Source organism: Halichoeres trimaculatus, unplaced genomic scaffold (assembly GCF_033239565.1).
Source record: "Halichoeres trimaculatus isolate MK-OKI-2021-1 unplaced genomic scaffold, fHalTri1.1 fHalTri1_scaffold_14, whole genome shotgun sequence".
Taxonomy (NCBI): Eukaryota; Metazoa; Chordata; class Actinopteri; order Labriformes; family Labridae; genus Halichoeres; species Halichoeres trimaculatus.
The window spans coordinates 18,485,459-18,499,584 of NW_027437192.1; the positions used below are offsets into that span (position 1 = coordinate 18,485,459).

A 14,126-nucleotide genomic window follows, 5' to 3' on the forward strand; every position below is an offset into this window, starting at 1 on the left:
TTTCGGAAAGAATCCACTCTGGAAGCCATTTTCAAAAGTTTCAATTTTAGGTAGGCAAATATGCATAAACAAGAGGCATTAACGCAACAATACTTGTGTTTTATCCTAAAACTGTTGTTCTGTAAACGGTCCCAAGACACTGTACAGTGGGCTGTTAATAACAAAGTAACTACATTCAGTTGTGCCAATTGAATTGGAGCAGAGGTTAAAAAAAACAAACAAAAAAAAAAACGCAGTCATTGAGTGACCAATTGAGATTGGTTTCATAACTTGAGGAAAAGGTTGTTATGATATGATTGTTTTTTTTTTCAACATAGCAACAGCTGTGGTTTCTCTTCATTATTTTCATGACTACTGTAACAAGGTAAACATTTGGTCATAACACATATAAATATAAGTGTTTTGATTATATCAGGCTAATTAATAATGCAAAATCGGACTCTTTCAGAGGTGTGGCTTTGTGCTAGGTGGCTAAGCTCTCGCCTCAGTTCCACACCTCTGCTGGTCTCTGGAAAAGCCAGCTGGATCAGCTTTTCCTATATGGTGACTTTTATATGAAGTCTATATTTTCATTGGATGTCATATAAGAAATCTTGTTGAGGGAAAGATACACTTAGAATTTGCACTCAGAGAAACAAAATGCAAATACAATTTTATCTTGATCCAAAGAGTTCAAAACTATTTTTAGAAGTTTGGCACCCTTCAATCTCTCTTTGAATTTTTTTTCTGTGCAGTTTTTTGTGGTGTTTTCTGACAAAAAAAAATCTATATAATACTGCTTTTTTTTAACTATCAAAAACATTGCCAATTAAGAACTGAGACCCTGGAAAATGCAACGGCTGGTTTTGCTGCTTGTTTTATCCCACACCTTCCCTGCAGTCGTGGTGTCAGGCGTTAAAGAATACACAGAGATAAGACAAGTCTTCATGCTGATGGTCTCTTTTCCCTTTAAAGCTCACAGTGGCAGCATTATTAAACAAAAACTCCTCACAGGAGTCAAAGTTATATAATCTAACTGCATATTTTCTCCCTGTGCAAGTTCTGAATGTAGCCGCATGGAAAACACATTTTGTTGATGTGTTTTATAACAAAAGAGAGAAATCTTTGCTGCATTGCTTTGATCAAAAGCAGATAAAGTCGTGAATTATCTCACAACAAAAGCCTTTCTCTCCAAAATCACCGCTGTGAGCTAACTTGAGATCCATTTCTTCTGTGTCTTCTAACCCCTGTTCGCTCATTACCTCTGTACCACCAACACTTCCTGTGACCCAGAGTGCATTAACACCCAAGAAGTTTCTTTAGAGACCAGTTTTTTGAAAGTAAAAGCATAACAAGGGGTCTACTCTCTTGTGTGGAGTCACAGGGTCGTGCAGGTATGTGCGCGTTGACTTCAAAGACATCTGATGGGGCGTGTTTTAGAGCAAGAAGATGAAAGTGTTGCGTCAGGCAGGTTCAGACTGAAAGTGGGGGCTATTTTGGCAGGGTACATCACAGGAGCCTTTGGAAGGGCCATCTTTGTAAGTTTTAAGGCTGGTAATCTTTGTTTTGTCCTCAAGAACATAATCTCTCCCTAAGTCTCCTGCTTTGTTTGTTCTTTTCCTTTATTTCTCCTGTTTTATAATCCACAGGCTTTTATTCTTTCTCACCCTTTAGCTCCACATAAACTGGGAAAAGAAAAAACTTTAATTTCTTCTAAACTTTATATGTCCTTGCAAAAACAGACAGATATACACTTGCAAAACAAAACCCTGATTTATTTTGTGGTGTGTATGTTTCATAATTGCACAAATCCCTCTCCAGTAATTGGCTGGAGTCAGAGAAATGCCAAGCGCCGGCCTTCCTTTTACCTGCCCGAGTTAATGGTCCGTTAATAGTTTATGGTTGTAATTACCCCTTGAAAAAAGAGCGTGAAATAGATTGCTTTGACCCCGCCGAACTTATCTTTCATTAATAGGAGGTCATCCTCATTGCCAGAGAGACGGGCGGTGCATTAACAAAAAGACTGAGTCAAGAAATTGCGACTGCTGAAGAGTCAGGTTCATTTTTCATAAGATAAAGCGCACCCACTTGCTCCTTTGCAGTTACGGTAACCAACATCTGCACTTGCATAAGACAGAGAATTCAAGTGGTGCTCAGCAGCCGCAGCGACACTCCACCCAGGATGATTTATTGTGAAAATGCTGGATCTGTCATTTTGTCAAACGGTGCCAAAAAACAATTCAGAAAATGCCACATTCAGGGTACACTGCACTTTATCAACTTAACTTTTCTGTGTAATTTGCAGTTGGAGGAGAATCTAGGTGACTTGCATGTCTTTTTTTCCTCGTCTCCTATGATTTCCTTCCACAACTTACTCTCCCGGCCAAATGTGTTAATTCCTCACAGATTTCCCATCACTTCAGCTTGATGCAACAAAAACAATCATTTGACAGCTGGGACGAGGACAAACCTTGACTTTTAAATAAAGAAACATTCATTCATACTCTCCGCCTGGTGTCTCGTGTGGAGGGCGTCCCGCCAACACATCACGTCACCAGTGCTGTGTGGTTTATGATTGCCTCCTTCCAGTAAAAAGCCCCAACCTACTCGTGGTTTGGTATTAAGAGAAAGAGAAAGTTGTTGAGTGGCTTTGGCTCGGGCTGGACGAGGAGGAATCAGAGGGGTCGCCTTGGTATAACATTAGCTTAATGAAAAACTCCGAGCCCTGACGCGCATTGTTGCAGCTGTGCTTCGATGCACCTATAAAAGCTCCCCTACACCTCCAACTGCTCGCCACCACCATATGTTCGCTGGCATTAAAAGCCCCGCAGAGGGAAGACACTAAAATTAGACTGGGGAGAGAGTGAGATAGAGAGGCAGAGAAGGAGCGATGGAGGAGAGGGAGGAAAAAAAAAAGAGTTGCATCTTTGATTCTGCAGCCATCCCAGTGATACACCAACCATCTGGTGAGGAGACGAGAGGGGAAGGAGGGAAGGGAGGATGGAGAGATGAGGAGCAGTAAACAGAGACAGGAAGGGGATAAAGGGAGGAAAAGTGGATGGAGAACAAATGAGAGGGGGAATCAAAGCAGAAAAGATGAAAAAAAGTTAGAATGAGAGAGGATGTAAGGAAGGAGACAGGTAGGACACAAAATCCCTGTTTGTGGCATTAGCAGCGTTTCTTGTGGGACTGATTTCTGCTGCGCCACAGTGGATCAGTGCACGCACACACATCTGCACACATCTGCAAATTCACATATGGATGCTTTAGAGATTGTAAAATGTAATTATAATGTGCTTAGGGAGAACCAACTATCCTATATCCATAAACAACATCTACCTCGTGCCTGTCAAAGGAGGAGGAGAGGGAGAGGTGCAAAGATAAGATCAGGAGAAAGGGTGGTGGTGGTGGGAGTGGGGGGGGGGGGGGGGGGGGGGGGGGGGGGGTAGAACGATCAAGCTAAGGATTGGAGGAGGACAAACAGAGAAAATAAAGAGAAAACAAAATCAGAGGTGTGTAATGGAAACAAATGAACCGTAGGTTAAACATAACGCCGGCGTCTGCTCTTCATCTCTCAGTACCACACTGATATTGATCTCAGTCTCACAAAGACCCAATAACATGATATAGACTGCTGCTGCACACTGCATCCCTCACTATACACCTCAGTCCCATTTTTCATCTTTGACTACTCAAACAGATCAAACCAGCAGCGCTCCAGACTACTTTGGCTCCTTAAAACCAGCCGTTTCGTAGGTCGACCTCCTTTTCCAAACAAGCAAGAACATATTTGAATGGATTTTTTGTTATTTTGTCCCCGTCATTGTCACAGAAGTGATTCATGATGTTTATTGCACCCTGCTTGAGCTGTGGATTATAAAAATTATTTAAAAAATGTCAACCCTTACAGGAATAATCCTGCTTAACTGTCACTTCTAGGCCTCTATGCATGTGTCTCAGTGTCTGTGTTTGCCTTGAACCCTCTCCTCAGCCTGATGTTTTGGTTGAATCGAGATGTTTCTGGGCGGAGAGAAAGTGTGGTTACATCAGCCAATCACAGTGCGCCCACTGAGCAAGCGTCTTCGTGTGTTGATTAGCGAGTAAAAGAAACAGAAAAAGCTTTTTCCTAAACAAGGGTAAAGGTTGGCTTGACTTTCAGGCACTTGGTGAGCAACTTGAGATGAAGAGCGACCCTACTTGGCTTTCTGCTAATCAGGTATGTGTCAAATACCCATGATTAGCTTGTGCTAACATGCCAAGTCAGGTGCACGGCTCTCAAGTCTCTCCCACATAGAAACGCGATGCTACAGGTGGTTGCTAGGCTAGAAAGTGTGTTCACATAGTCAAGGTTGCAAGATGTGGGTGTGTGCTGCCACTGGCACTGAGCCAAGGAGGAGTCCAATTTGAATTTGTGTTTACTAACAGGCAACAAATATTCCTGCAGACCTTACCTTTACAGATGAGTGACATGTTTCCACCTCCCCCCATTGCACAAAAATGAAGACAAAATACCTAAGAAATGTGTGCGAAAATCTTGCATTTGTGATATTTAATAACTAAGGATAGACTGTTAAACTACAAAATTGATGTCTTTGCAAAAATACAAAGATCCTTCATTTCAATGCAGACACTGAAGTGTAAACCATCAAGATAAAACACAGCTTTCTGATCTGCAGCCACTCATAGGTTGTCCGTGTATATAGAGTCCTTGGTTCAGGTTCACATTCACATTCACATTCACAGTGGTTTGTCCAGTGTTTTTTGTGTATGGCCCAAATTGGGGATGTGCAGGGTCGCAAAAAAAGTGGCATTCAAACATTTTTAAACAGCTTTTTTTGTATTATTCTGAGACGGAACCTAATAAACATTTGCAGCAGATACTTTATAATGTACAAGGTTTCAGTTAGATCTAAAAATGTCCATATTTGGGTCATCCTTAGTACTAAAATGACCCATGCACAGATTGATTTTGAAAGATAAATATATGAAGAAACAAAGAGGATATGATAGGAGAAGTAAAAAACACATTGAGTGAAAACTGAAATTTTAAAGGTAGAAATCAGAGACTGATACAAAAATGACCTCAATAGGAAGACTCCAAAAATAGAAAAGGGACAAACATCATAAAGTCAAGTATTCACATCTGGATCTGCGCTGCTGGAATGTCTTCCAGATTAGCTCCATCATGCAGTCAAACCCTCAGTTGGTGATATGAGATTTAAGCATCTACCTTCAGAAAAGGGATGACGAACGGTCGCAGGGGGAAGTTGGTGGCTTCTTGGAGCTTGGAGTGAAATTCCTCGATGGTTAGCGTGGAATTCTGGAAGAGAGCGGGAGACGGAGAGAAAACACATGAATCCATGTGGAAGGCATTAAGTGATAATATTACTTATTGGAAGCTAAGCTAGATCCCAGCCCGCAGTGAATGTTTTGGGTTTTGTTAATGTGAAGCATATGGGGCGAGCCACGGCGCAGAGAGCCACAGAAAACAAAGACACACATCTCCGTCAATTAACAAAACAAATACACACGCAGGATTCACATCATCGAACAAATATGCTAAGGGAGGGAGACATGGGCTGAAGGTTCTACTCTCTTTTTTTTCGGATAAACACGGGGCTTGGTTTTAAGTGTCGGTGGTCTCTTACCTAAACTTCTGTTGAAAGAAACTTTGCACCCTGTACGTTAATCTTAACATTTCATTACGAGGAGGTGAAGTGCTTGTTCCTACATTCATGTCTACTTTTGTTAGCTTCTGTTTGCCTTTTTCCATTCAACCAAATAATAGTACTTCACTTCACATTTTTATGAAAACAATTATGTTTATCATTATTTATGTAGAAAAAAATTGAACGTTTTGCAGTTTTTTGATAAAAAGTGTATATCTAACTTCATGTTTTCTTGAAAAAAAAAAGTCTTAAAAACCCATTTTTAATCCTTGGCTTTTAACCCAGCTGGAGACTCTGCTTTTAGTGTTTTATGGTTTGTTTTTGTTTTTTTATTAATTGTTTCATTTTTTAAAAACTGTTTCAAGAACAATGCAACAATTTCACTACCTGCATCTTAGTTTATTGACTTGTTTTATTTTTTTATTCCTGCACTACCTCTAGTACAGCACTTTGTTTCAGCTGTGGTTGTTTTGCTCTATAAACAAAGTTGAGTTGAGTTAGCCTATCAGGCTCTGTGACTACATTTGAATCCTGACACCAATGCACTTTTTTCATTAACCATCCAAAAACTTTATCTCTCTTTTTCTAGACTCGATGTGACCAAAATGCATCAAAATGCATCTCAGGACTCACACATGTGCAGGTATGTGTTTTCTGCTGTAAATAATAGCTGAGTATGACTGTGTCAGGAGCAGTGGGGGGTCTAAAGTAGGTTACACTTTCAGTTTGTCATCCCTCCATTCCCAAACAGAGTCTCGCTTCTGTTTCTCACCTGTAACTCACATTAACGTCTGACAACCCGGCAGCGGCACTGATTTTAATTGTAACACAAGCTACTCCCAATACGCAGAGGAGTAAGAGAGCGAGAAGGAGGGAGAATGAGGTGAGCGTTCACCTGGGAGAAGAATCTGCTCTATAACAAGCAAAAATACAAACAAGAAGAGAAAAAAAAATCAAGTGAGACGTGGAGGAGAACATAAAAAAGCAGCAGATATTATTTTTTCCTCCCCACACTGTCTGCGTTATTTCCCAGACCTGAATTTTGTTACATTCAGCCTTACATCTGTTCGCCCAGATTGCGTAGGGGCTGTTCTTGACAGCTAGTGAAACCTCCTGAGTCTCCCTCGCTCCCTCTCTGCAGCACACAAACCAGCTAATTAACGGTGTCACTCTTTCAATAAGGTTGGGAGGGAGGGACGGAGAGACGTAGAGGAAGAGGAGGAGGGAGAGAAGGAGAGAGGGAGAGAGATGGAGGGGGGATACAAGCCAAAATGACACCGGAGAGGCATGTGCGTATGCAGACGGTGAGAAAAATAAACACAGCGAAGCCAAATGGAGGCTATGCTCTGTGAGGCTAATTAAAAAAATTCCTCCCTCCATCTCCTCCGCCTCCTCCTTTTTCTGCACAACATTCAATCGGTATTTCTGTATTCCCCCCGCTCATTATGCTCAAATTTTCTCCAAGCTCACAGGCGTGTGAAAAATCTGTAGATTTGCACGTTTTTTTTTCTTTATATAGCCTTCATATAAGCATGTCTGCTAAGCTGGAGCAACACATCTGTCTCATCCAATCCCTGTTGGTTGAATGTATTTTGATGATTGTGAGCTTGATTTGCATCATATCCTTCAGTTTTTACCAATGCCGAATCTCAAAGGAAGGAAACACAAAGGTTCACATGCACACTATTTATGAGCAGCTCTTTTTAGTTAATTCAATTAATTCAAATTCAACTTTTAAGATGAAGCAGCAATATGACTCATCTGTGTTAAAAGCAACGCTTTAATCGCCCTGTTTTAACCCTGCAACTAGCTTATTTATTTATTTGTTGCAAATTACATTTATTCACAAAACAAACTAATGAATTAAATGCTTCAATACTGCATCTAGAGGAAACAGGTTTTTTAAACCTGCACAACCTTGGCAAGTTTGATGTAAAAAGCAACAAGTACAAACTCATTACCCCGTACTTATGTTTTTCCGCTGGTGTTAAAATTGAGTTTGAAAAAACCCAACACAGTTTTATCCAGAAAGCTACAGGTGCATAAAGCTGAACGTTTCCTACTTTGATGTGACTCTTAGTCCGAGAGGACAACAACACGCTGCTATTCTGTTACAAGGCATTGAATTAAAGCTGCAAGGTTGTAATGGATGTCAATCCTTGAGGCAGAGATCTGCAAATTGTTTGTTTAACGTTTATGCCAGAGGGAGCAGAATGGTAAGGTTTCTAGCACATGAAAGGAAAACTGCCTAAGAGAAATACCCCTGGGTTTTCTCAATCAGCGCTAACTATTTCAAAGTATTTTAAGTATTGCCTTTCAACTTATTCAAGCAATGGACCTCTTCCATCTGGTAACTCGGGCATCCTGAACAAATGCTCAGAATTACGCTCTAATAAGCCACTAATGGATTGAGTTATTCCTGCAGACTTAAAGGCTGGTGTCGGCTGGTGTCAACTTTCCTTCCAGAAGCTGTTTGAACTGAAGCTCACACACACACACACACACACATTCAAACACACACACACATTCAAACACAGTAGCCACTCACCACTAGTCCCAGCACCAATGTGCGGACTCGCTCGCCTATTTCGGGTGAGATGTCGTTTCCAAACTGCTGCAGAGTTGTGAGGAAGCGCTTCAGCTTGCTGAGCTGTCGGGCGCCACAGGCCGGCGGCAACTGCTGATTGGCCAGCGAGGATGATGATGAGGAGCTGGGACCATTGCTGTAGCCGTTTGGTGGGGATGGGGCGCCGTTAAGCGCCGTAGGGGAGTGGCTACTGCCGTTGGTTACTGTTTGAAACAAAAACATAAAAACCAGAGAGGAAGAAAATGCTTAATTTCAACTTAAAATGCCACCTTGCTTTCTTCAAATAAGCAAATACAGAAAAAAAAGTGATACGAACAAAAGGAAGAACAACTTTTTGATTTCAATGCACTGATTTGAAATGATTTACATCCCCCTGAAAGCATCCACAATCCTCCACATTTGTATCCAATCTCAGCGGCCTGTTTGATCCTCTCATGAAAAACATATCTGTGAGACACGCTGCCTTCTTTTCCCTCCTTCTCCTTTTCCCTCCTTCCATGCAGTCTAAACAAGCAGGGGCAGTTCAACCCCCTGTCGAGCCCGAGCATGGGAGCAGTGCGTGTTTTTGTGTGTTGGGGGCAGTTTGTGTACAAAGAGATACACGGTGGCACAAAGCTTTCCCTCTAATGAGATTAGGTTTTGACTAGTGATCCACTCACTCCCCCTCTGGCCGCCGTCCAAAGCCGCCGCTGTAAAGAGAGGAGAGAGACGAGATACTCAAACTGCATCTGCTAACAATTACGTCTGGTGGAAATCAAAGCGTACTACTGCTTTGTTAAAACCTCCGGCTTGTGTAATGAGAGAGCCGGGGCCTTTCCTCCCTCCTCTCACGGAAGCCTAAATGTTAATTGCGGAGTGCGAGTGTTTAAAACAAAAATCAAGAGGGACAGACGGATACAAAGGGAGGGAGAAAGTAAACAGCAGAGAGGAAGAAAAGGAGAGTCAGTTATCGAAAGAAAAAAAAGGCCTGGATTGCAGAGAACCAGCACTTTTAATGCAGAGTTGAGTGCTCTGAGCGTTACGAACCGCAGGGCCTTCGATTCTTTGATTCTAGGGCTCTTCATGCAAGTGGTTAAGTATGCACTTCTAAGTGAATACTAGGGTGTAATTTGCTTGTCACAGGCGATGTGTGCGTCATGGCAGAGCTCCAGCAGTTTGTAAGCGAGGGCGTTAATGAACTTGTTGGGTGAGTTGTTTGGAATGCCAGTGATTTGAAGAGGCTCAAAGTAACTTGTTAAAGAGCTCCTGGGATCTTGAAGTATTGATGTTGATGGAAAGAGCTCATGCATATGTCTGCTTTGATGTAGACAGTTTATAGTTACTTCACTTGAATGTCTTTATGTTGGATGTAACTTCTTTGGTTTTATATCTTTAGATACTATTTATAGCTGTAGAGATCAGTGTATCTTCTGACAACAAGGACTTATCCAAATGATTTCTATCTCCCACAGCTGGACTTATTTCAACATATTTGGCATCTCTTGTTACACATCAACACAAGGGGGGCAACAGGGGGCACTCACGTTAAACGTAAAGTACAGCCTTCATGTAAGATTCATGAAAATGCATTGTTAACAGTATTTAAACATTGAAAAAGCAATCCCTGCATTCACAAAGTTGAACAACTTGCACATGATATCTGTACCTGAGGTTGTGTTAACAGATTATTCTCTGTCTTTGACAGAATTTTTTGAGCAATTACGAAAAAATATGAATCATTTTGTGAGATTGGAAAACGTGAGAGCAAGCCAGTCCATCTCTTTTGTCACACAACTATTCATTAACCATATATAGCACCTGCAGTCGACCTCATGTACAGTTGGAGGTGAGCTTGCTCAATTAATTAGGGATTGTGTTGTCATGTTGTTGACATGGATTGTTGCTGATCTATGGAGTTGATGCATTGGGGTTCCTATGTGACCACTACAACTACGACTCTAAAGCCGCCTCTCTTGTACATATGGCTCTGGCAAGATCGGGAAACCCGTCTTTCGAAGAGTCGTGACTGTTCACTACTTCTCTGGGTGAAATGTATCCAGACCTTAAAACGCTTACTGAAGTGACAGTGGTCATTTCAGTATCTAGTGTAGCAGCAGAACAGGGCTTCAGCCTCCGTAAAATCAAAACAGATGCGAGAAGTTGATTGTGTGAGGCAAAGACACATCACCTGATGCTGATCTCCTCTGCTGCCATTTTGATTGATGACCTTGAATACGGCAAAAATGAGAGTCCACTTTAAGTCCATGTGGCTCAGAAGAAAAGTTTAAATTTGGGCAAACCTTATAGAAGCAAAAAAAGAAAAACAAAACAAAACAAAAAAAAATGCAAACAAAAAATTGACTTTGAAACTTGAAAAAAGTTCTGTTTTTTTTTTTTTTAAAACAAACAAAAACAAACAAAAAAACAAAACAAAGAACAAATGAGTTCTTCAAAAGCTCTTGGCAGCATGGTCGGTATGATTATTATTATTTTCAATTATTTGTCTATTGTTTATCCATTTTTTTCTTTCTGACCAATAAGCAATTAAACTGCCCTGCATAATTAGTGTTACAAGTTGTATTTGAGTCGCTTTTTTGATTTTTCATAACTAATAAGTCTCATCGATTTTTTTAAGTTGAGGTTATTTATTGTGACCGGTTTTACAACTGTCCGTCAAAATGACGCACAAGTAAAATATCTAGCACATCTGATCTGTACACACAGTGGTTAACTTGTTTATGTCCGAATGTTTGAGAATGTTGTGTTACTTTTTGACAGACCACTCGTGGGATGTCTGCTACCATTTGTACTCACTGGGAAACTATTTCCAGGGGATAGAGATCAGAAAAGTAACCATGTTTGCATTCTTGCAGTGTACCAGAGACAGATGATTGTGGCAATCAGAAGGTCTGCAATTGTAAAACTGTGTGATACAAACAAATCAAAGCTGTTTGGATGTGTTTTCATCTTGATTGACTTTCCCATCACCATCAACGTTGGAAAACTAATGAAATTTTACGTAACTTATAGGTTTATGAGGCACCAAATTCAAAGGAGGAATCAATAACCCCTTAGAGTAGAGCGACAGACCTATCATTACTCACATGTGGTTGGGGTGTAGGAGCTGTTACGAGGTGCTCCCTGTGTGCTGGGTGGGGGTGGCATGGTAGGGGGGGTCAACCTGGACTGTGTCTTGACGTCCGCAGGTGAGTCGGGCATGGTGGAGTGCTTCCCAGTGCGATCTGAGGGAGGACAGAGGAGACAAGCCACTGATTAAAAAAACATCATTTACATGCTGAAATCTTTATCATATAGGAAATATACCACAGCTCAGGGCTTCACATCCCACAGACAGGAACTATATCTTAATCTGCAGCAGGATTTACTCTGATATCAAAGTGCCTGTGAGGCAGACTTGTTCTAGAAATACAGACGGCTAATACGTCTGCATGCCTCGCCACGATGACACTGATGCATTCGCTCAGGCTGTCATAGGAGGAATGAGGAGGAGATAAAGGAGAGGCTCACAGACGCACAGACACCCGAGAGAGGAGCGTAAATCTGCAGCCAGTACGGGTCTCATTCCACCACCATCTGTGCCATCCTGCAAGCCCGCTGTACAAAACAGCAACAGAGTACACACACCCCTCCTCCACCGCTAACAACTGCAATAAAGGGACAAAACAGCCTTACAGTTTGACTTTGGCGTACAACAGAGTAATCTAACCCAGATCCACTTCCACTTTCTGTATGTCTCCGCCAGGGATGGGTACCATTCACATTTGAAAAGATACGATACATACATACTGATGCCCAGTAACTAGCAATCAGTATCGGTACTCAAAGGTACCAATTTACGATACATTTGTGTGTGTTAATGTGGTAACAAATGTCAAATTGTTTGAACATAAAATCTCAAAGTTTTTCCAATTTAACATATTTATTCCTCAATTTATAAAGTTGCAAAGCTGTGTACATGTCCAGCAAGGAAAATTGCCTACTCTTCCACTCCCTCACTGTCACAAGGATGTGTTTAGGTACCACTTGATTTTAAGTGGATTGATAATCTGTGACAGAAAAAGGTTGGTACCCATAAAACTACCTAATTTGGTACCCACCCCTAGTCTCCACTCTGTCTACCTGGCTTCTGACAGTATCCACCGTCTCCCCTGCTGTAGAAATGCCCAGAAATAATTCGAAATGAATATTTTTGCAGATGACATGCCTATCTTCACCTTAATCAGCTGCACTGCTTTGAGAAAATAAGTGAACCTATCAATGTGTGGGAACAAGATTAATCTGAAGTTTTCATTAGGCCCCAGCCCATATTTTGCAGGATAAGATACACAACTTCCCATCTATACTAGCAGTAACAGGGCTGTCCTAGAGTTAACAGACTGTTATCAACCACCTCTGCGGCACATTGTGAATAAGACACAATAAAAAAAAGGAGGAAGGAGAGGAAAGAGGATGAAGGAGAAAGGAGGGAAGGGAGGAGCTGCAAAAGAAACAGAAGTGCTATCTGTGACTTTGGGAACATATAGCTGTAATCACGAAGGGGGCATGTGCTTTTACTCAACTCTCGCTTATCAGGCAACACACACACACACACACACACACACACACTAAAATCAGGGTGGTGAAAATGAATGTTCCAGAAAAAGTGTTGACCCTGTTCCAAAGTTTTCCCTAAGATCCAAGGGTGCAATTGTGTTTTTTTGCGCGCCCTGTTACACAATCTCATACTTTGCATATAATTTAGTCCTCTCCATATTTTCACTCTTCATTTGTGCATTCAAGTGTTTACACTACAGGCTATAAAAATGTGTGATTGAAGTGTCCGTCCATGGCAGCAGTTTGGATTCACTACGTTAAGTTTAGGTGACATGAAAGAGAAGTTGTGATGTGACTGAGACAGGATATCCTAAGCCTGTTAGCTCGGCTCGAGCCGCGGTAGCACTGTGGCTGTCTGCTGCCGAGGTGAACTGTGACTAAGTATTTTAGTCATGCTAGCTCAGCTTTAGCAGGCAGGCGAGTGTGGGGATGGAGATGTCTCTGAATTACTAACAGAGAGGGCCTCTATAAATCTATTTCCAAAACGAACGTTGAGGTCAGTTTTGTTTATTTGATGTTGTGACCCTTAGAGAAATAAAAAAAGGGAATGTGATGTAAATGATTTAAACAACCACTAGAAGTAGGCAACAAAACAGATCATGGGAGAACAGGCCTCTTTAAACCATCTTTGAGCAGTTACACTTCAAGTTGAAGACTTCTTTCAAGTTTTATAAGACACAAGCTGTTCAGACCACACTGAAATGATGCTTTAAACGCTCTCCAAGAGAAAGACAACTTTTTTTGTCTTTTATGTATTCAGAAGTTAGCAGAAAAAAGGCTCCTGGTTAAGACTTCTGTGTACATACATTGGTATTGATAACAGTCTGATCTGCAACTACAGAGTCAAGAAAAAAGATGGTGTGGGGATGGAGGACATCTATTAAAAGACATTGATCAAAGCTAAATCGCTGTTACAATCTCAGGATAGTGAACTGACCCTCTTTCTCTACAAAGGGAGATTACTCCTGCTTTAGAACAACCAAACCTCCATACAAATAAATTAATTTCAGCATCAAAAAATTTGACATTTCTGGATTTTGTGGAATATAAAACTGGTCAATTTACGTTCAAAATACCAAACAACAAGGTTCCAGGAAACATCCAAAAGATGTTTTGTAAGAGAGATGGGAGCCATTATTCAAGAGGTCATTGTAGGCTGAAACATCCAGTAGTCCGTACAACAACAAAAAAACACATGGGCATCTCTGTTTGTGGTTTAGCACTATGGAACGGCCTTGATGATCCATTAAAACTGTGTAGGAACATCATTATTTTCAAATTCAGGCACAAACCGTTTA

General features: G+C 41.2%; 1 protein-coding gene across 4 annotated transcripts in view; it reads right to left on the reverse strand.

The window, feature by feature from the left end:
- runx1t1 (RUNX1 partner transcriptional co-repressor 1) overlaps positions 1-14,126 on the reverse strand; it is a 71,457-nt gene that overhangs the window by 18,014 nt on the left and 39,317 nt on the right. For all 4 annotated transcript variants that reach the window (XM_074686967.1, XM_074686965.1, XM_074686966.1 and 1 more), the window contains exons 2-4: positions 11,319-11,456; positions 8,197-8,438; positions 5,210-5,299 (exon numbers count right to left, since the gene is read on the reverse strand). In XM_074686967.1, the coding sequence (XP_074543068.1) occupies positions 5,210-5,299; positions 8,197-8,438; positions 11,319-11,456 (470 nt within the window). The remainder of the gene's footprint in view (positions 1-5,209; positions 5,300-8,196; positions 8,439-11,318; positions 11,457-14,126) is intronic.